The 23,883-nt window shown below is 34.7% G+C and overlaps 1 protein-coding gene across 29 annotated transcripts in view; it reads right to left on the bottom strand.

The window, feature by feature from the left end:
• SOX5 (SRY-box transcription factor 5) overlaps positions 1-23,883 on the bottom strand; it is a 1,211,684-nt gene that overhangs the window by 292,156 nt on the left and 895,645 nt on the right. For all 29 annotated transcript variants that reach the window (XM_077170289.1, XM_077170313.1, XM_077170300.1 and 26 more), the window contains one exon: positions 8,972-9,182. In XM_077170289.1, the coding sequence (XP_077026404.1) occupies positions 8,972-9,182 (211 nt within the window). The remainder of the gene's footprint in view (positions 1-8,971; positions 9,183-23,883) is intronic.

Below are 23,883 nucleotides of genomic sequence, written 5' to 3' on the forward strand. Positions count from 1 at the left end.
CTTGTCTTTATTAGTTACATTAAGATATCTGGTTGTCTTAGATTCGTTCCAATTTAGCGAACAGTGAAGTAGTATTAAGTTGACACCAACTAAGGTTGTTGACACCATTTCTAAAAGAAGATCTAGAAGAAGGGAGTAGAGAATATTTGAATGTATGATGGAACCGAATGGCCAAGAAAGGAAATCTGACCCACAGAAAGTGGCCTGGATTCTTATTCTGACTTTAACACCAACTTGCTGGGTGATCTGAGACGCATCTCTGCCTCAGTCTCCCTCTCCCTAACATGAGGATGGAAGCCTAAAATGTGTTTATATTTCAATCCAATTCTGTTATTGTTTCACTCCAGACATTATTATAAGCCAAGTTTTCATTAAGTTAACCGCCAATGTATTTTCAAACTTTTTATTGTATAATATAATATATATACAAAGCAAAGATAGAAGTAAGCAATAAGGTTCAGAGCACTCTTCAACAGGTAGTTACAGGACAGATCCCAGAGTCTGTCATGGGCTACCATACGATTCTCTCAGGTTTTTCCTTCTAGTTGCTCTAGAATATAGGAAGCTAGAAGGCACAAATTTTTTTTATTATCACGAACTTTTTTTTTCTTTTTTTTTTGTGTGAAAAATAACATACATACAAAAAAGCAAAAAAGTTCAAAGCACAGCACAACAATTAGTTGTAGAACAGACTTCAGAGTTTGGTATGGGTTAAGTTTCACAATTTTAGGTTTTTACTTCTAGCTGCTCTAAGATATGGAGACTAAAAGAAATATCAATATAATGATTCAGCAATCAGATTCGTTTGTTAAACCCTACCTTCTCTGTATAACTCCAACATCATTTTTGATCTTTCTGACCCACTCTTTAGGGACATTTGGGTTATGGCCACTCTAACTTTTTCATGTTGGAAGGGGGTGTCAATAATATGGGGTAGGGAGATAGAACTAGCTGATGTACTGGAAAGGCTATATAGCACTCTTCAATGTCTTAATACAGGAGTCGTATAGCTCATATATATAATATTAAACCTCATTTTCATTCTTTTTTATTTATTTATTTTTTACATGGGCAGGCACCAGGAATCGAACCCAGGTCCTCAGGCATGGCAGGCAAGCATTCTTACCTGTTGAGCCACCGTGGCCCACCCCTCATTTTCATTCTTAAATGCTAAATCCAATAGTTAAAGACCAATTGATAGCGCATAGTTATTATCAACCATAATGTAACTATATTGCACAGGCCAGCTATTCTGAATTTTGAATTTAATTTGAACTTTTAGCATTCTATGTCACTTAATGTGAGACTGGACAAATAAGTCTCTTTCCCATCAGACCTTTTTGTGTAGTGGCAGAGAGAAATTCTGATGGAGGAAAACAATTCAAACAGAAATACATCAATGTGTTTTTCTTTCTCCTGTTTATAACTTTTAAAATATTTTAATTAATTGCTTCAAAAAATAGCTGAGCTAGGATAAAAGAATCTTTTCTCAACCCATATGCAAATCTAATTTTCTTTCTAACCATTTCACCTCAGTGGCCTCCTTTGTTTGACACACCATTCTCTTTTAACTTCTGAATGTCTGTTAGTTTGCTGTTGGCAGGGGAAAGGTCTGAAACAATGCAGACTTTCTATTGCAATCTGCTACCCCCACTCAATGAGAGGAAGTAAAGGCATGAACATGGTACCCTCATAATGATTTAGCTGGGGATTAATGAAATTTTCATCACAACCTGCTGTTCATTTTAATGACGTCTGAAAAACAATGGAAAAATAGCTGGAGGGAAGAAAAGATTTTTTGTGGCTTATATTTGGAGCTTAGCATTTAGTTCTCTTCACCCTCTCTCCGTTCCCCTTACCCCCACCCTGCTGCTCTCATCACAGAGGGATAGATTGCTTGCCTGTAGTGGACACAATGTTATCGCTCTGATTCTTAGATGATGTACAGTTTTGGTGTCCATTCTCAGGTCTAATCATACCCTTTGGCTAACAGAGTCTTTAAAAAATGTAACTTTCCACTTGGTGTGAGACGCAATCTTCTCCCTAGATATATTTTCCTATTCTTAATTTTTTTTCAGTATTAAAAAAGAAAAGAACATTCCTTCAACATTCTATTCTTTACCTATGGTACAATTTTAAGTTTTGTTATCACCTTCTATATATTTTTCTTGGTGATTAAGATAATCACTTTACTCAAATACATAAATTTTTCCTTGAGGTTCCTCTCGATTACTGCATTCATTAAATAAATATTTTTGCCATGGCAAATTCCTTTATCAATAAGTCTATTTATATTTCTTTGTACATAAGGCACATATCTAAGAATCTTGCATATGTAAATACGTCTTCATGATTCTGTACTCATAAAGAAATTATCTTTCTGAAACTCTGGGTTTAGAGGCTTGGGGTTATAGTTAGTCTCACATGTCAGTACAAGCCTGGCCAATAGTACTATTTAATCTTCAACTAACTAGGTTTCCTGGAGAAAAATAAATTCTGCCTGAAGACTACAACATCAATTCCTGTCTGAGTTCCCAACTTAGCAGCCCCCACAATCACGTGAGTCAATTCCTTAAAATGAATCTCTCTCTCTCTCTCACACACACTTACACACACATGGGTTCTGTTCCTCTGGAGAACCCTAACACACTTGCCTTGTTCAATTTATATCCATAAAGACTCTCTATCTTGTTATAGCGTCACGATGTTTATATTATCATTAGCAAGTCACACCTGAGCTGAGATTTTAATATGTTGGTTGGGGAAAAGTACCAAAAACATTGTGGAAGATGCAATAACAAAAACAGTTCAGCTGCCAACTCCAGTGGTGATGTAGTCTCCTGTCTGTCTTCCCTGCTATCAGTGCTCTATCACTGTTCTTATGCCAGAAAAGCTGTAACCAGATTATTATACTCTTCTCCTCTTTCCTAATACCTCTTACTGTCTCCTGCCAAGCAAATTGGGGAATACTGTCCCCTGCTTTCCTCCCTGTTGAGAATTATCCATTGAATATGACCTTGTCATTTCCTCCCAAATTAAGAGTTTGTATATTCACTTGGAAGCTGGCATGATACAGTGGGGGAATACCAAGCTCATCAACCAAGTTTATGCGGAAAAGAGAACATCATATAAAGACCCCCCCCCCCCCCAAAATAAATACCTTGCAATATAACACATATCCTCATAAGCTGGATATACCTTGATTTTAGCCCTGGCCTCTGAAACTAACTTAAACAAAAAATAAAATGAATGTGTGAGGGAATATATCCTAACCCATTCTATGAGATATTATTAGGTTGTTATTAACTAAAAATAAAACCAGATGAAGACAGTATATAGAGGAAAGCTACAATATCTCTCATGAACATTAGCAAAACAAACTGTACAATGTGTAAAAATAATTATATAACATGACCAAGTGGGATTTAATACAGGTGTACAAGGCTAGTTAACCTTTGAAAATCAATTAATGTAACAAGCTATAGGGAAAAAAAAATCATCATATCAGTTATTCAGAAAAGCATTTGACAAAATCCAATGCATATTCTTGATTAAAAAATTCTAACTAAACCAGGAATAAAGGGTACTTTCCCAAAATTTATAAAGAAGATTTAGAAAAAACCTACAGCTAATATCATAATTAATGGTGAAAAAAATATACACTTTCCCCATGAAATTGGGAACAAATCAAGGATATGCTCTGCCACCAACACTCCTAATGATCACTGAGTACCAGAAGTCTAGTTAATGCAATAAGACAAGAAAAGGATACAAAAGGTGTGCATATTTGGATGGAAGAAATAGATCGATATTTTATTTAGAGATGACATGATAGTCTATGTAGAAAATCCCCAAGAATCATTAAAGAAAAACAAACAAAAAAAACTCCTGGAATTAATAAGCAAGTATAGTAGCAAGGTCACAGGATATAAGGCGATATTTGAAAGTTAGTTGCTTTCCTATATACCAGCAATGAACATTTAGAATTTTTTTGAATTACTGTTTGTTTTTTTTCTTTCGTTCCTTGCTTTTTTTTTTTTTTTTTCGGGAAGTGTATGGGTGAGGAATTGAACCTGGGTCTCCCGCATGGCAGGTGAGAATTCTACCACTGAACTACTCTTGCATCCCCACATTGGGAATTTTAAATACGAACATAAGACCATTTACATTGCCACCAAAGAAAAGAGAAAGAATCACTCAGGTATGAATCTAACAAAGATTGTAAAGGATATAGATGCAGCACGCTACAAAACTCTTGATGAAAGAAATCAAACAATATTTAAATAAATGGGGAGAGATTCCATGTTCCTAGGTAAGAAGATTCAGTATTGTTAAGATGTCCATACTTCCGAACTTGATCCATAGATTTGAAGCACTCTCAATAAAAATCCCAGCATGTCAGTTTGTGAATATGGAGAAACTGACTGGAAAGTTTATATGGAAAGACAAAAGACCTGGAGTAGCCAATTCAGTATTCACAATACTGAAATAAAAGAACACAGTTGGAAGAGTGATACTGCCAGATTTCAAGACAAATAGTAAAGCTATGGTAAAGAAGACAACATGGTATTGTTAAAAGAACAGACACATAGATCAATGGAACAGAACAATGAGCCCAGAAATAGACACACACAAATACAGTTGAATTTTGACAAGGGAGCAAAGGCAATCAGGAGAGAAAAGATAGTGTTTTCAACAAATGGTATAAGGATATTGGACATATATATGCAAAAAATGAATACATATACAGAATAGATACCTTTCATAAAAACTACCTCAAAATGGATCACAGACCTAAATTTTAAATATAAAACTATACAATTCTAGAAGATGACCCATAGGAGAATTATGGGTTTGGCAATCCATGAAAGAACAGTACCAAAAGTATGAACCATAGAGAAAAAACTTGACAAGCTGTTCTTCATTTAAATTAAAAACCTCTTTTCTGAAAAGATTCTGTTAACAAAAAGACATGCCACTGACTGGTAGAAAATATCTGCAAAATGTATTTTGGATAAGGACTTGATTAAAAGTAATAAAGTATTCATTAAAACTCAATCACAAAGCAAACAACCCAATTTAAAAATGGACAAAAGATCTAAGCAGACTCCAGCAAAAAGATATACAGATGGTAAAGAAGCAAATGAAAGCTCATTGACATCATTTTTTATTAAACTACAATAATATACTATTACACACCTATCACAATGGCTAAAATCTGATAAACTGAGAGTACCAAATGCTGGCAAGGATGCAAAGTAATAGGAATTGTTCATTCATTGTTGGGAGGAATCCAAAATAATACAGTCACTATGGAAGACTGTATGGCGATTTCTTACAAAGCTTAATATAATCTTACCATATGTTCCATAAATCACACTCCTAGGTATTTTCCCAATTGAGTTGAAATTTATGTCCTCACAAAAACCTGCACACAGATGTTTATAAAATTGTTATTCATAATTATCAAAAACTAGAAGCAACTAAGAGGGCGGCAATAACAAGAGATGCATTATTAAGCCATGAACAGTTGTGGAGAAGCCTTAAATTCATATCGCTAAATGAAAGAAAACAGTCTTGATATGCTACATACTAGAATACATTCTGGGAAAAGCAAAATGTAGAGACAGTAAAAAGTTCATGGGTTCAAAGGGAGGGAAAGAGAGGATTTTTAGGGTGGTGTAACAATTTTGTATGATACTGTAATGGTGGCTAATTATATCAATCTTTTATCAAAATTCACAAAACTTCACAATACAGAGAGTAAACCTTAATGTTTGCAAAACTTTGTAATAAATCATTTAGGTGGTTGGAGAATCCCAGAAAAGAATGCAGACTATGACAAAGGTGATCTAATTATTTTATGATGTATTAAACAACCTCACTGAAGGAGATGGGAAGAATGTGCTGACCTAAGCCACTTTGGAAATGAATGGAATCTGAAAAAATAAAGGCAAAAGGAACTGCAAATAAGAATGGTATTCTAGCTGATAAAGTTGTTTCCCACAGGAATGGGTTAGCAATTCTAATACTGCTATACATATATACTGAATTGGTTAGTTAAGTAAATGGATAAGGCACAATGGGAGCCAAGTTTCTCAGAGTTGGAGTACAAATTTACAAATAAGCAAAAGTTAGAATGATCTATGTGTTAATGGATAAGAGTTAGAGATAATCAGCAAAAACTCATGATTAGCTTAATGCAGATGTGTGTGTGTGTGTGTATTATACCCACATATAATCATTTGCTCTGTCAGCTGAGAGGTCCTAAAAGAAACAACACCCCAATAGCAGCAAACACACCTAGCACCCAGGTCTTGGTTTCCAATACCATTCCTCAATTAAAAAAAGCAAAAAAACAAACAACAACAAAAACCAGGGCTTCTTGGAGAAATGGCTGATTCTAGGACTGGGGCAGGAAGTGAATAAGATAAGCTTGGAGCATCTTGGAGTGCCAGAAAGTAAGAAAGTGCTCAAAACACACACACACACACACACACACACACACACACACTCAGTGATTGTATTATGTCCCACTGACATAGAAGTCAATGGAAAGAGCTTCTAATGACCAAAGAAGGAACAATTTAAGAAAAATGATGAAAAACAACTACAACAACATTAAAGTAGTATTGGATTATAGGAATATTAGTTAACATATATAAATAAATAATTGAATAATAAATTGAGAAGAGTCAAATCTGTATATTAGGATTTTCAATAAATTACGTAGATACTCCAGCTTAAAGAAAGAAGTGCATAGTGACTTTGTTTCTAACAGTACGGTGTTAAAGGAGGCGGTGGGGAAGAATAGCTTTACAGTTATTATGAAAACTACTTCAGCCAGATGATCAAGGTCAACACCAACAGTCATAAACCATGCAGATACTAAGTACTTTTGATATGATGCAATGAAAATGGCATTTCACCTGTGTTCTCTTCCTCCCCAAAATACATAGCCTCAATTTAGAGTTAAACATCGGTCAAATTCCAGTAGGGGGCACTCTACAATACACATGGCCAGTACTTCTCAGAATCATCATCATCAAAAACAGGGGAATGTCTGAGACACTGTCACAGCCAAGAAAGCCTCAGGAGACAGGACAAGTAAATGTTATGTAGTCTCCTGGATGGGGTTATGAAACAGACATGGGAAATCAGGTAAAAAGTAAGGGAATCTGAATAAACTATGGATTTTAGTTAACAATAATTTATCAACATTTATTTATTATTTGTAACAAATGTACCATACTAATGAGAGATGTTAAGAATATGGGAAAAAGCGTTGGAGGAAATGGGTATAAGGGAACTCCCTGTACTATCTGTTCAATGTTTCTGAATATCCAAAACTGTTCTAAAAATAAAGTCAATTAAAAAAAGCAATGTGTGAATTATAGCAAGGAACCACGGCCATTATCTATATCTTAGAAAATTCAGCAGCCGTTCTGTTTTTTTGTCCCAAAGTACACTTTAATGACAGGGGAAATTTTCATTCTATAGTGATAACTGAAACTAGAGGATGAGAAATAATAATAGTTAATCATGCAAAATAAACAGAATATATAAAAAGAAATAAAAAGATATAGGGTTAAGTCATATCAGAAAGCTATGATTTGGGATGATTTTATTTTTCTTCCTCATTTTCTTGTCTGTTATTAAACATTTCTTCTAATAAGATCCTATTATTTTTACTAAAAGGAAAAATGCCATCATATTAAAAAACGGAAAGGTTGTATGGGTTCTCCTTAAAAAACACATCTCTGTCTCCATGGGGATAAGAAGGGAAGTAAGAGAAAACATCAAAAGCCTATGGTTGACTAAATTATCACTAAATTCCTTCCAACTTTAAGATCATATGGATTATATAAATTTTAATGAAAACCAATATGTCCCAACTATGCATCTAGTACAGACTAAAACTATTTAATTACTACAGGACTCCCCCAAAACACTTGTTAATACACATTTTGTGCAGGATATAGTCAAAATTCACCAGTGTGCTAATAGTAACAGACTAGAAATGATCCTAACTCAGTGTTACATAGAATAAGTGCAGTGTATTTTCTGCACTTTGTGATATTCAAAACAAACAAAAATCAGTGTAAAATCAAATTTAAATTTCTATCTGACTCTGAAACAGGAGGCATCCCTGCTAAGGATAGAAACAGATTTGAACAGGAGTTAATACCTGTTAATACCTAACAGGAGTTAATAAGCATCTGTAACATCCAGTATGACTGTCAATTATGCATAAATTGTCCTCAAAGAGTTACTACAGGTTTGATGAGAATTCTGTTTCTTTCTTTCTTTCTTCTAATTTTGAGAACTGTCCACGTACATACCCTCTGGAGGATAGTATCAGTAACAGAGAGACTTAAAGGATGAAATCTTAAAAGAAACATATCCTGAAAGTTGAACAAATAGGAACTTGAGTGTTTCTAAAAAGAGTTAGAGAATCACTGATTGTTAAATATACAATAGGAAAAACCATACTACTATAGGAATATACAAGAACTCTAACTACTGAAGTAGCATAAAATGTATTAATGCGCAAAGTTTACAAAATGTAAAAAAAAAAAAAAAAAAAAAAGCCGGAAAGAGTCTTTGAGGGAAAATCATTGGAGAGGAATAAAGCAGACAGCAGAAATTTGGCATCTAAGTACCTGTTCTAAAATCTGAGGCCAACAATCAACTTTTGAATACCTTAAGTTTCACTCAACCACAACTTCCTCATGGGCGAACATAAAGGAAGATATTCCAATTTAAGTTAATTATTTAAAAAAATTGGATAGATATGTTTAAGTGTTTCTGGAAAAAAAAACCAAAAAAACTATCCACCTTCACAGCATTAGGGTTTCATTCCGTCCAATTTAATTCTCAGATCGTATGTCAGAAAAGAGAACTAGAAGTTAAAACCAAACAGCTAAGATCCAGAGAGGGCAACAGCTTTGCTTCCTTTTCCGGTTTTTACCTTCAGGCTCGTTTTTGATGAGCTCTTCCATTTTCCTCTGCTTCAAGGTGTCAACAACGTCCGCTAAGCTGCCCTTACGGCGTTCAGGAGTTCCCAGGGCTGTGCTAGACAAAGGCTCGCCGCTCTGCCGCCCACCTTCTTCTGCCTTCTGAGGTGAGGTAGATGAGTTGTGTGGGGCAAATGAAGACATAACTTTATTGCCATCAACTTCCTGAAACAGAAGCAAAGAAGAAGCCATTGTTACTTAAACTTCAGTCACTTTTTTTTTTTTTTGAGTTGGTCATGTGCAACATTAATCCACTGAAACATGAAAGAAAATGGGCAGTGCCTCCCTTAAAAGCTAAAAGAATAAGCTAATTTCAGAAATTAATAAATGAACTTTATGGACTAGCACTAGAGTGAGAGAAATCAAAACTTAGGGATTCTCCACCCTAAACTGAGTCCAAATGTCAATAAAAAGCCTTATGCAAAGCCCATATTGATTAGATTTGTTAAATTTTTCTGCTTCTCTTTGAGTCTCAGATTTTCCTACAAACACTAAATGTGATAGTCATCTGCAGTAAACATGCTTGTGACATTGTAATCTTTAAACAAATAAAATAATAAATTATTTTAACTTTCATTTTAAGTAGCTACCTCTTCTTGATAGCATTCCTAATTAAAGTAGAATGTGTTTTTAGTTCCTCACACCCCTCTTGTAATTTTAAGAAAGCATCAGCCATATACATTATTTTGACATCTGATAGGAATATTATATGTTTATCCCTACTTATGGTGAAGATATTTCCAATTCCATTTATTATCTGGCATGCTGTTTTGGACAAAGTTATTTATATTATTTGTTATTTTGCATTTTAAGCCTCATTTTCCCTGTTGAATAACATTTATCACAGTCTTTGCCCTTTTGTAATTATGTGTGTGAAAATAATTTATTCTATAATTCTGATATTTAAACATATTTTTGGTGTTTCTAATGTCATTATTTCCCCCACAATTTCTAGTTCAACCTTGGAGAGTTGTAAAGTATTTGGAGTATATTTTGAATGAGACAATTATTTTTCTGACATTTTCAAGAGCAGTGAATTGAAATGATAAAGATTCATTTTCTTATTTAAATGTTTTCCATGCATAATGTTTTACTTCCATAATCCTTTGACTGTCTACAAAATAGAGTTCTCCTTCAACATAAAACCCTATCCCAAGATCTTTGAGGAAGTCAGTCTCACCCTATTTCTTAATTCTACAGGATTATAATTTTCCATAAAATATATGTATATGCATATATTTAATTTTGCAGATGATATATCATATTTGGGTTTATACATTTCTCTTCTATCTGTTTAAAAATGTTAATAGTATATGTTGACCCCAGAAAAGTGACAATCACATTAATGTGATATCTAATGTTTCTAAGGCAAATGCTATATATTTTTTTAGTTTAAACATACACTAAAAGTACTTACTAAAAAGAACTGTTATTTCAATTTTTAAAAAGAGATTAAAAAGAGATGTCAACACAGACATCATCTATTAATATGTTTTTTGTTCATGGATGTTAGCCAGTAGAGGAACATTTAATATGGTGCAAAAATCAATTGGTTTGGTGGGCTGAGTCATGTGGGGAAAGCAAAAGTAGAAAACGTGTGCTAATAGAAAATTAAACTATAATTCGAAATACAAAACAGCTTCCGATTCTTATCAAACATAGACTATGCCTCTGACTAGTACTATGTTTCAACTGAGTCATCTAGAGACAATAATTTTATAAGTGAATCTTAGCTTATAATGTCCGTGGATTTAGAAATCAATTTGCATAAAGTAATAACTACAATCCCTTGCAGACTAAGTGAAGGTATACTTCAGAATTTATGTATTTAAAACACACACATACACGCAAGCCAACACATAAACACACACACACACACACACACAACCTGTAAAAGACAATCACAATTCATTTAGAAAACTATTAGGAATTTTTTTATGAATGGCCCATAATACACATTACCTCAGCTTCATGTGCAACCCAGAATAGGGCAAAACCTCCGTATTCATTTTCCATGTAAGAGCTTCTCTTTTCCCTAAGGGCTCAAAGCAGTAACGTCCCAATTTTAACTCTACTTTTAACGTTTCTAGTTTGAACTCACTCTGCAATGGTTCGGCAGTTGACTTTCACTTACCATAATTGAAAATCACATGGAACTTTCTATGGTACATCATCTCTACAGGGAATTGTACCCACAATATATGCCATTAGTATGTCTATTAAAACTTCAGAAAACATTCCAAAATCAAATAATATCCTATTTTGTATGCCTCTAATTTTCTACCCCTTGAAACGAGGAAAGTAATATTTTAGAGGTTAGCATATTTCACAAGTATTCTAAACTCAGTTGCTGTGAGAGTATAAAAATAAATTAATTAAACACCACTGCTGTTTCAAGCAGGAATATTTATCTTATCACCATTTCACCTGTCTGACTGCATTTCAGCCTCTGGCACTGTGAATACCTTTAACAGCTTTATGTAGTTAACAGCTGTTTTAGTGTGGGAATCCATTGTTCATTTGCCCGGTGAATAGCTTGTTCAGGAGTCTTCGCTCAAGGAAGTCCTTTCAGAGCTTCTTCCCTGGAACTGCATTTACCATTACCTGAACCAATGACTGCATGTTTCTATTCATTTTGCTGGAAGGTGACTATCCTTAGAATGTTTAATATAACAATGGCGTAAGTGGTCCAGACCAGCAATACGTACTTAATCAAGTTTTGAGAACTCTAAGGGTAAGCTTCAGTATTCTGCAGACTAGCTCTCACAGTTGTGAGGGAGAACTTGCAAAATTTAATGATAACAAAGGGTTCTAACTTTTCTGAATTTAGGTTGATAATCTTGTTTTGCCATTCTTGAACAAGATTTACTTAATCTTGAGCCCTTCCTTAACTTTGCAGCTAAGAGACAAAGTGATGCACCAGCCTGATGTCTCTATCTTCACTGAAATATCTTTATTGAGATATTTTCATACACATACAAGTCCATCCAAAGTACACAATCAGTGGCTCACAGTGAAAACACATAATTGTGTTTTCATCACCATGATCATTCTTAGAACATTTGCATCACTTCAGAAAAATGAAAAGAAAAAAGAAAAACCCCATACATCCCATATCCTTTACCCCTCTGTCTCACTGACCACTAGTATTGCAATCTACCCAATTTTTTTTATCCCTTATCCCCCCCATTACCTATTCATTTTTGTCCTTATTTTTTTACTTGTCTGTCTATAAAGAGATAAAGAGAGTGTCAGCTACAAGTTGTTCACAATCACACAGTCACAGCTATATAGTTATATACTCGTCTTCAAGATACAAGGCTACTCCAATACAGTTCAATAGTTTCAGGTACTTCCCTCTAGCCAGTCTAATATACCACAAATTGAAAAGGGATATCTATATAATGCATAAGAATAACCTCCAGGATAACATCTTTACTCTGTTTGAAATCTCTCAGCCATTAAAACTTTCTTTTGTCTCATTTTGCTCTAAAAGCCTTTTGGTCAAGAAGGCTTGACCAGGAGATATATCCCACCTGCCAGGGAAGTATACACCCCTGGGAGTGATGGTCAAAGTGATGGGGGTAGGGTGGGGGGTGCATCCCACCTGCCAGGGAAATATACACCCCTGGGAGTGATGGTCAAAGTGATGGGGGTAGGGTGGGGGGTGCAGTGCGTTCACCTGCAGAGTTGGCTTAGACAGAGAGGCCGCAGCTGAGCAACAAAAGAGGTTCTCTGGGGGTGACTCTTAAGCATAATTATAAGTAGGTTGGCATCTCCTTTGTAAGTGTAAGTTTCATAGGGGCAACCCCCAAGAAATATCTTTTTAAAGTGTATTCTTGTTAATTCATTCTAAAAGAGCATTTTGTCATGAATGCTTTAGAGTAATATTTAAAACTTAACATTCAAATTTTAATTTAAATAATGTGGTGATTAAAAAGAATTAACAACTCATTTTAAAAAAGAGATTATGTGTCTCAACCAGATACATATGCTCCTTTTATTGTTCAAATGGAATTTCAGCCTTGACTGCTGGCCTCAGGGAATACATTACCATGCTTGCTTCTTCAGTTTTATAAACTGAAATTAAATTCAAACAAGGTAATAAATGTAATAAACACTACATTTAAGACTCAAAAACTACTTGACTATCATTGGTAAGAATTTCCAGTAAAATTCTGGAAACTTATTTTGTATTAGTCTCTGTTGAAAATACTTTATCTGTATTAACTCAGTTAATCCTCATGGAAAGCCTAAATATAAGCTCCATTTTAGAGGTGGAGAAACTGAGCCACACAGACTAAGTGAATGCCTGAGGTCGCATGACTAATAATAGAAACACTAGAAAATCAGCCCTAAGCTGTCAGAGCTCCAAGTTTCCAGAGACCTTGCGCTTAGACACAGTGCTATACTGCTTCTCTCCTAAAAATAAAATCTATGCCATATATATCAATGTTATGGGTGAACAATATATGGGTCTTCTTCTTAATAACTAAGTATGAAAATGAGAGGTTTTACCCTAATACGTTCAACTTCTATAAAAAAGAAATGACACGAATGCATTGAAATTTAGTAAACCAACAATGTTTCAGACTTATAAAAGTTCTGTCCATCCAAATACCCACTGGATTGTATCATATTTTTAAAAAATGAAACTTAAAGTTTAAAAAACTAATAAAACCACATACACAGATTTGATCTCTAAGAGAATAATAAGAGTAATGATGCTCAACTGTTTATGGATTTTTAACCATATAAAATGTATGGGCATCTCTAGCATCCTTTATAGTAAAATAAAGAACTTTATTTTAGCTTTGGCCTTAGAGAAAGGCCAGTAGGGAAGATTTGGACTAGCATGAATAAGATTATCATTAGTGAAAGGTATTTCATAGGAGCAACATAAAATAAACTACAGATACCTAGAGAAAGTCTGATAAGTTTTGATGTGGCCACATTGTTCTTCAATAATAAGCTCTTGTGAATATCACCAGGACAAGGCAAAACAAAAATTTGAAATTTTCTTAAAAGCTATATTATTGGGTGATTCCTTAAATCTTTTAAAAAGAGGGTAAAAATATATATATCATAAGTAAAAATTCTGAAATTAAATTATGCTACTTATAATGTCTCCTATCAAATTGGGAGATACCCAATTTTAGTTGATATTTGAAAAATACATGATTATTGTCTTAAAATATCTTTCAGTTATTTCAAATTTTCTTAATCAAGCTGATTTTTCATAAAATTTTTACATACTATCCCAAACCAGTACTGCTTATTCATTTTTGATTATAGATCCCTTGATTATAGCTATAAAGGCTCTCCTAAATGCATGTGATACAGAGACACACACTTATGCAATTGCATACAATTTCTCATATATTATTAGAGAAAAATTCTTCTTCCTTCATAGGTCCATGAAATTCTCACAGAATTTCTGTGAACCATGGTCCCAGTTTCAGAAGCTCTGACTTAAATGTAGATCCTCCCAGAAAGGTATGATGGACTCATCAACATATACAATTAGGTGATTTAAATATGACCAAAGGGTGCATGGGCAGTTCAGTGGTTAATGAATGCTTGCTTTTCATGCGGGAGACCCAGGTTCGATTCCTGGACCATGTACCCCCCCAAAAAATTATATCTATATGACCAATTATTCTTATTTTCAAAAAAGCCTCAAACTATAGATTTACTGACATGTTTATCAAAATAAGCTTAAAGATATTACAAATATGTCAGTAAATCAAAATTTTATTGTGCTTAAGATTAGCATTTAGAAAGAGATCAATATTTTAATGATACTTAAAAAATAACAAACACTGGGAAGAAAGAGCATATTACTAAAGGGAATATTGACATGTACTTCAGCAATCACTGTGATAATACATACAGAAATTTTAAATGGAAAACAGAACTAAGAAGGATAGACTGAGACCAAAATCAAAACATCAAAAAGCTCAAAAGAGAACACTAAGGGTTTTTCTTTGATTAACGTGATCATATTCAGTACTCTGGGAGCAGGGTATGGTCAGTTCCCAAGCCATATAAAACAAAAGTCATCCAGATCTCTGCTATACTTGTGATGATGGCTCATATTAAAGCCATCCAATCTGAAATGTTTCCTTAACTTTTGCCTGAAGAAGAGCTGCCTAATGTGTACTTAGGTCTAGTAGTTCCAAGTCATCCCCAGAGACAGAGTTTATCACATTGGCCACCTTTCTATACTGAAAACAGCTAACACTGATTTATTTGTTAAACATACTGAGTTTTATAAGATCAACAATTCTAGTGTCTAAACAACCCCATATTAGACTGAAAGCCTAGATTTCAGATGAATATTTCATAAATCTGTCTAGGGGTGGGGCCAGCAGACTATGTATATCTTTCTTTTTTAAATTCCCTAAAGGATTGTGATGACTTGATGCTAACTTGGGATGCACTGGCCTAATCTAGATATTTTCAAGCTATAGTCCTGAGAATCCAAAGTTGACTATATTTAAGGAATGCTTATAGTATACATTTCAACATTTTAATACAAATGTTGAAAATTCCAACATTTTAATGCAATGTTGAAAATTGAACATTGTGTCAATAAACACAATGTTCAAAAATGGGTAGAATTTCAAACCTACTCAAATATGTACGAGCATCTTTTCTGCTATATGATCTATAGAAAAAAATCATGATTATATTGATTGATGCTGAAAAAGCATTTGACAAGATTCAGCATCCTTTCCTGATGAAAACACTTCAAAAGGTAGGAATCAAAGGAAACTTCCTCAATATCATAAAAGGCATATATGAAAAACCCACAGCCAGCATCATTCTCAATAGTGAGAGATTGAAAGGCTTCCCCCTAAGATAGGGAACGAGACAAGGTTGCCCCCTGTCACCACTATTCTACCTTGTACTAGAAGTTCTAGTTAGATCCATAAGAGAGGACAAAGGAATAAAAGACATCCAAATAGGAAGGGAAGAAGTAAAACATTCATTATTTGCAGATGACATGATCCTAAATGTGGAAAATCCTCAGAAATCTACAAGAAAGCTACGTGAGCTAATAAATTTTAAAAAATGTGATTTATGGAAAGCCACAGATTTCATGTCTAGCTCAGTTCTAATTTTAAAAGACTACTGAAGAAATCTTATAGGTTCATCTGCCTCTTTAATGTAGACAGAACCTACTCTTGGGGCAAATGTAATATTGTAAATAGTGATAAGCTTCATCAAGCTTAGATAAAAGATTACCATTTTATAAAAATAATACCATTATATTTTAAATACAGGCTCCAGTTCAAGTTTCAATTTTTTGCATGCATTTTGGGACCAGTGTAAGTTGAAGAAAGAGCTGTTTCTTGTTCTTTCAAAGCCAACACATATAGACTCTTTTAAAGACTCCTTTTCTATTCAATAGCAGGGATATTCAATGTAAAAGTCTAACTTACTTGCATTTTTTTTTTGCCAAGCATTGAGAAATGAAATGCTAGCACTGGCTCATATTGTTTTTTAATTACTAATCAAAAAACTAAAAAAATAAAAATAAAAAAAAATAAGAAAATTGCATTTCCTTTCACAACGGCATTCCCATGACACCAAACAATAAAGGGTAATAGTGAGCTAGTGACAGGTGACCACGGTCCTCAAACCAGCATCAATGGCATCACCTGGAAATCCATTATACATTTTTTCTGGGGCCTCATGCCAGATTTCCTGAATCATAAACTCAGAAGATGGGGCCCAGACACATGTGATTTAACAAGTCTTCCAAGTGAGTCTGAAGCACACAAAAGTTTGAGAACCACTGATATAGCAAATACTGTAAGAGTTAGAGAGAGAGGGAGAGAGGGAAAGAGGGGGATGAAAGATGCAACGATAAGGAAAGATTCATAAAGTTGATGGGACTCCAGTCAGACCTTAAAGAATCTGAGAGGAGAGAGAAAAGGTAATACACTTTAGAAAGGAGAGAGGTGGAGGGAGAGGGAGGAAAGGCAGCAGACATGCAAAGGTGAAAACAACCGACACATATTAGAGGAAATTGATTTGACTTAATTTTTACAAACAGTCATTTGGAACATGTTGAAATAGATCTGAGAATTTGAGATTGATGCCAAAATTGCACTGTGGAAATAGATAGCTTTTAATGTTCTTTTTGTTTTGTTTTGTTTTGTTTTTTAACATGGGTAGGCCCCAGGAAACGAACCTGGGTCTCCCGCATGGCAGGCTCTGAGAACTCCGTCTGCTGAGCCACCATGGACCACCTGATTGCTTTTAAAAATATATTAAAAAATTTGTTTTGAGTTTATTAATAATTTAATAATATTTTAAATAATTGTTATTTAAAATAACAATACAATGCTATCATTCCCTTGTTCTTAAAATGAATACCATATTTTCCATCTAATTTAATTCTAGTTTGAAACAAAGTTAAGGACAATTTTTTTTTTTTGACTTTAGATAAGAGAGGATACAAGAAGGAAAACCTGATTTGGAAAAATATCTTCATTTACATGTTGACATTACATGGGCAGAAGTGTCTAGACGCTGTTTTTCAAATATTCCTTCAGAATCACATTTGTTAAGTATCTAAAAAATGCTGCATTCAAGAATAAAATGTATGTTTTTATGGGCACTTAATAAGCAAAAGTGGCATTTAGAGACTGACTAATGCATTAACAGAACCTGTAAAAACAAAGAAGATTTTTTGTGCTGGGATAGACTCATTATTTTCCTGCTGCTGATTTGTGTGCTGTTTCTTACTGATGTTTAAACAACTAGATATATACTTTTAGACATTTGATGATCTCTTACCTGAGGGTACAAAATTCAGTCATCCGTAAGTTTCCAAACAAAAATGAGACTATACTTCAAAAAACCTCTCTTTAACACCAGCATTTCAGATTATAATATTTTAATAGATAAAGTTGAAAGCAGAGAAACCCAGGAAAGAAGGACAAGCAGACACTGGCCATGTGTTCTCTCATATGACAGAGGTGTTCTGGATAATGGCAAAAGCCTTCAGAGAAGGTATTACCCTGTTGATGTGTTAATTTGGACATTTTCACAGCCTAAGAACTGTAAATTTGCAAGCTAATAAATCCCCATTCTCATAGTCAAAACATTTCCGGTAAATTGCATTCTGGTAACTTTAGCAAACTAAAACAGATTTTGGTACAAAGAGTGGGGTGCTCGGAATTGCAATTACCAAAAATGCCAGAATGGCTTTATAAATGGATATAAGGGAACTTCTACAAGAATTGTGAGGAGCTTGATAGAAAAGGCCTAGATTGCTTTGAAGAGATTGTTGGTAGAAATATGGACACTAAAGTTACTTCTAATGAAGTCTTAGAAATGACAAATGTGTCATTGCAAACAGGGAAAAAGGCACCCCCTTTTTTAAAGCGGCAGAGAATTTGGCAAAATTGAATCCTGATGTCAGATAGAAGGCAGAGTTTGAAAGTGATGAGCTGGTATATTTAGGATATTTAGCCAAAGAGACTTTCAAATTAAATGTAGAAAGTGCAACTTAGTTTTTCCTTGAGGGTTATAGTAAAATGTGAAAGAAAAGGGATAAGCCGAGAATTGAACTCTTGGGCTGACTGGCAGCTCGATGCTTGAGGAGGGTGGGGCCTAGAGTTCGGCTGACACCCTGCTACTTGAAGAGGGTGGAGCTGAGCATGGCCATCTTCCCAGTGCTGAGAGATGTTGGAGCCCTCATTCCAATGTTTGGAGAGAGCAGGGCCATTGCATAAGCTCCTGTAAAGGGTGGGGCTGTCACTATCAAGCCTTGAGAATAAAATGCCATTTGTATGTTATAAAATATTTTTATAGTTCATTCTCAGACCTTGGAATCTAATGAATTATGCTCTGCAGGTTTTCAAAACTATTTAAGTCTGGTGACCCCAGTTTTCCTTCCAATGTCAATGGGAACCCTTATTTATGACTGCCCCTTCTTTGTGTACTGGAAGCAGAAAACTTGTTTCACAGGTCCACAGCCAGAGGGGAATTTTGCCCCAGGGTAGAGCAGACCTGTAAATGATTTTGATGATGAGACTTTGTATTTATATTGTTACTGAAATGATTTAAGCTTTTTGTGATACTGTGATGGAATGAATACATTTTGCATATGGAAAAAACATGTGCTTTTGGGGTCCAGAGGGTGGAGTGTGTTATTTGAAGCTATTATGTTCCCCAGAAAAGGCCATGTTCTTTTAATCCATTCCTGTGGGTACAGACTTGTTGTAGGTGAGACTTTTTGATTAGGCTATTTCAATTGAGATGTGACCCACTCCTCTTACTGGGGTCCTTTGCAAGAGAATAAAGGACACACAGAAATGCCAGAGAGCTCAGACAGCCTGGAGAATCTAAGAGACAAGGACCCACCCACAGAACCTGGGGTAGGAAGCCACTAAAGCCAGAAGCTGAAAGCAAGGAAACCTAGAAGAGGAGGATGAGCAAATACTGGCCATGTGCCTTCCCATGTGACAGAGGTGTCCCACATGCCAGCAGTCTATCTTCAGAGATGGTATCACCCTGTTAATGCCTTAATTTTGACATTTTAAAGGTCTTAGATCTGTACATTTGTAAGCTAATAAATCCCCATCGTGAAAGCCAACCCATTTCTGGTATATTGCCTTCAGGCAGCTTTAGCAAATCAAAACAGAAGCTAACTTACAAAGTAGCATGATAATCTGGTTAAGTACAGAGACTCTGAAGCCAGATAGCTTCAGTTCAAATCCTGGCTCCATAATTCACAATCCCAGAGTCTAGGGACAAGTTTTCAACATTTTTCTATGCCTTAGTTTCCTCATCTGTAAAATGAGAATAATAACATCTACCTTATTGAGTTGCTAGAAGATATATGAGTTAGGAAATGTTCTAGTTTGCTAGCTGCCGGAATGCAACACACCAGAGATGGATTGGCTTTTAATAAAAGGGGATTTATTTTGTTAGTTTTTCAGAGGAAAGGCAGCTAACTTTCAACTGAGGTTCTTTCTTATGTGGGAAGGCACAGGGTGATCTCTGCTGGCCTTTTCTCTGGGCCTCTGGGTTCCAACAGCTTTTCCCGGGGTGATTCCTTTCTGCATCTCCAAAGGCCTGGGCTGAGCTGCAAGTGCTGAGATGAGGAATGCTGAGCTGCTTGGGCTGTGCTGCACTGCACTTTCTCATTTAAGCACCAGCCAATAAAGTCAAACATCGTTCATCACAGCAGGCACGCCTCCTAGCCGACTGCAGATGTAATGAGCAACAGGTGAGGTTCATGTACCATTGGCTCATGTCCACAGCAACAGAACTAGGTGCCTTCACCTAGCCAAGTTGACAACTGAATCTAACTACCACAGGATATAATGAGTTATATGAATTAGAGGATTACATGAGATACTACCTATTTAACAAGTTGTACAACATACAAGTACTTCATAGTTCTTTCTGCTAAATTAAACTTTATCCTTAGGGATATATTTTTTAAAGAAGAATTTAAACATGTTTCTTTAAAGGTGGTCCATTTTTAATAATAACTTAATACAAACTTTTTTTTTTGAAAAAAGTAATGCACAAAATGTCATGCAACATTAGTGTGTTTTACCTCTGTTGCACACTCAATTTTCAAAATTCATGTTTTCATGGTTCCCTACAAAGTGATTACTCAGAAAGGTGATCAAAGAATGAATGTCCAATTACTTCTCACTAAGGAAATAAAAATTTTAAAGTCAAAGACTGAAAATGAACTAAAGAATTATCTTTCACAAATACATGACAGCAATCACTTTTAGGCCCTATTTCTACTTTTATTCAATATTCATCTTTCTTATTGTGAGATATACATGTCAACATTTTTCATACTTCATAAGAATATTAGCACCACAAGATTCTCTGGTACATAATCCTTATGTTCCTTTAAATTACAAACACAAAACAACAACTGTAATATGTAATGTGACTAAGGATAGAGTGAGTACCATGTTTGCTACTCTGTGCTCCATAAGTGCCTTGAACAGAGTCTCTTATTGGGAGTTTGTCTAGTGACTATATTGGATTAATTTTATGGCTCAAAGTCAGCCTGCCTTGTTATATCATCAAACTAATCCCAGACCTGGTTTTTAAAAAATATTAAATGCCTATTTTTCTAAACTAAGGCTTCTAATACACCACTATGCTTATAGCAAAAGTTGTACTTTTTCTTTGAAATGGACCTTCAGCATGAATTGAGACATTAAACAGTGATTTGCAATATAAGGAGTATAAGCTTCTGTTCTCACTCTAAAAATATAAGGCATTAAGCAATCACATAGTCTTAAAAAATTTCCTAACTAGCCAAATTGCTTAATCTACTATACAGCAAAACTTCCTGAGTCCCTTTTAGCAGGGACCTATGGGCCATCCTTTGCCTCTCAGTCACTGAGATGTGGGCACTAGTTATTCTGTTGAGATACCTTCACCCTGTTTATGCAAATAATGCTACAGATATATTTTGTTACTTTATTCTCACAGTTTTGAAGGCTTTTATAAATGTCTCTAAACTCCTAGCCACTTTCCTTACCCAGTATAAGTCTAAAAAGACTTACTAAAGTCTTTTTAAAACCACTAATGTTTCAGTAAAAACACAGCTACCACTTCTGGAATTCCCACTAGGAACTGTTCTAAAAGGTTTACGGATATCTTATAATTCTCAGAAATGTTCCATGAGGACTATTATTCCTACTTACCAGATTAAGAAATTAAAGTTCTGTGGGTATGTTATACAAAGTAATAATAAGAAATGGCAAATGGGGTAATCTAAGAACATCTAATTCTAAAATCCATGCTGGTCATCATTAAGTTATACTGCCTACCTTGACTGGTTTAGGTGCTTCAGGAGATGCCAAAAGTCTAAAAAAAAAATAAGGTTGGTTTTCTCTTCTGAAAAAGTTCAAAATTAAATTTGAGAGGCATTTAAATATACAAGGAACATTTAGTAATCAAAACAAATATATAAGTACTAAATTGTATTACAGCAAATTATACAGGCAGAAGGAGTTTGTAAAAGAGAGTTCATTGGAAATAAAAGAAAAGTGGAAAATTCCTTATCATAGCACTCAGCACTCTCTTTCGGGATTACTTATTTAATTTTCTTTCTACACTATGAAGGCAGGAAACATGTCTGATTCTTCACCATTTACACAGGCCCTACTATTACTGTTCAATACATTCATACTGGGTTGATTATTGAATTCATCAAGTCTTCATGTAGAGATGGACTTTTGGCCTAAGCATAGAAGAAATAGATAGAAAATGGAAAGAGAGAGAGGAAAAGGTATCGAGCATTTCCAGAGATATCATCCAGAATATTGTATAGTATATAAACATACACTCTTATGAGGAAGGGACTAGCTTAACCCAAAGAAATGGAGTATAAGGAACAAGAGCGACTAGTAATACAGTGGATCATTACAGGAACGGTCCTGAAAGTCAAGCAGAAGAGTTTACACTTGACCTGGCAGGCAATGGAGAACTTTTGTAGATTCTATAGTGAGTGAGTCTATTAAAGTAGCATGTTAGGAAGATTAGTCTGCCAATGGTGTAGAGAATGATTTGAGTAGAGGAGAAAATGAAGATCTCCACTGAATAAGAAACTGCTACCATGCCACATATATGAAGATGAAACTCCTTCCACAGACTGTAGCAGTGGGAGTTGAAAGGAACCAACAAACACTAGAGACGATTTGAAGGAAGAAATGACAGGATTAGACAGTCTGGAAGTAAGGAGGAAGCAGTCAATGATAAACATGGTTGGAAGACTGAAATGATGGTTATGGTATTACAAAAAGTGGAACAGTTGGAAAACCAACACTATTTTGAAAATAAAATAAATATATCTAAAATTTAATAAATATACACAACTAACTTAGTCTATAACTTCAGCTAACTAACTTTTAACAAAAGCACTGTAAAAATAGGCACCATATAATCTTGGGAATCTCCTTGGGAGATTCAAATGATGAGTCGATTGTTTGAGATCTTTAATCTGAATGCAAATCCAAACATAGATGTGCTTAGAAATACAAGATGCTGGTAAAGAAATAAGGACTGTAAAGTGATGATTACAAAACCTTCCTTTCCAGTGAATGGTTAAAGTCATTTTAATCTGTAAACTCACTGAGGGAGTGGAGTGTCCATGCAGAGAGAAAAACAAATGACCAAGCCCTTTTCTTATAGCTGTAAAAAGGGCAAATATAAGTATCACCTTCTCCTTCAGAGATTTGGGTTTACCATGAATATTTTTTGAAATTTTCTCATTATTTATAATTAGGTCTCGAAAGAATATGCTTTATAAAGAGAAATGATACATAGAAATAATATTGAACTACTAAAGAATATGCAAAACAGAGACAAAAGTGGGAAAATGAGAAGATTGGAATAAAATGTTAGGATTTTAACTGCTGTAGGAATTAGGACTAAAGTATGACAAAAAGATAGCATTATAAAAATAAAGGAAAAGTTAGAAACTGAACTCTCCCTTCCAATGAATGGGTTCTCAGAATGCTGAGTTCTTAATTCTGATCAGCCTTTAAAATCCTTGCTATGTACATGTTAGAATGAGAGGGGGAATGAAATTTGTCAATCTCAAAAAACAGTTTGCAGAAGTCTACTTCTGAAGGGGTTTCTTGAGTTTGATCGCACATGTAAATAAGAGGTGATGGTGTTTTCTTCCTCAATAATAAATTACTCTGTCAAGGGAAATTGTGTATATATACATAAAAACTGCATTTAACTTATACTAAATACCACATGGTATAGAGAGGAGATAAATTATTTTGTATTCGGACAGATGTGTTCTCTTCTACAATTCTATTTTAATTCCTGACTTCTGAAATCTCTGGGTATT

This window comes from Tamandua tetradactyla, chromosome 7 (genome assembly GCF_023851605.1).
Source record: "Tamandua tetradactyla isolate mTamTet1 chromosome 7, mTamTet1.pri, whole genome shotgun sequence".
NCBI lineage: Eukaryota > Metazoa > Chordata > Mammalia > Pilosa > Myrmecophagidae > Tamandua > Tamandua tetradactyla.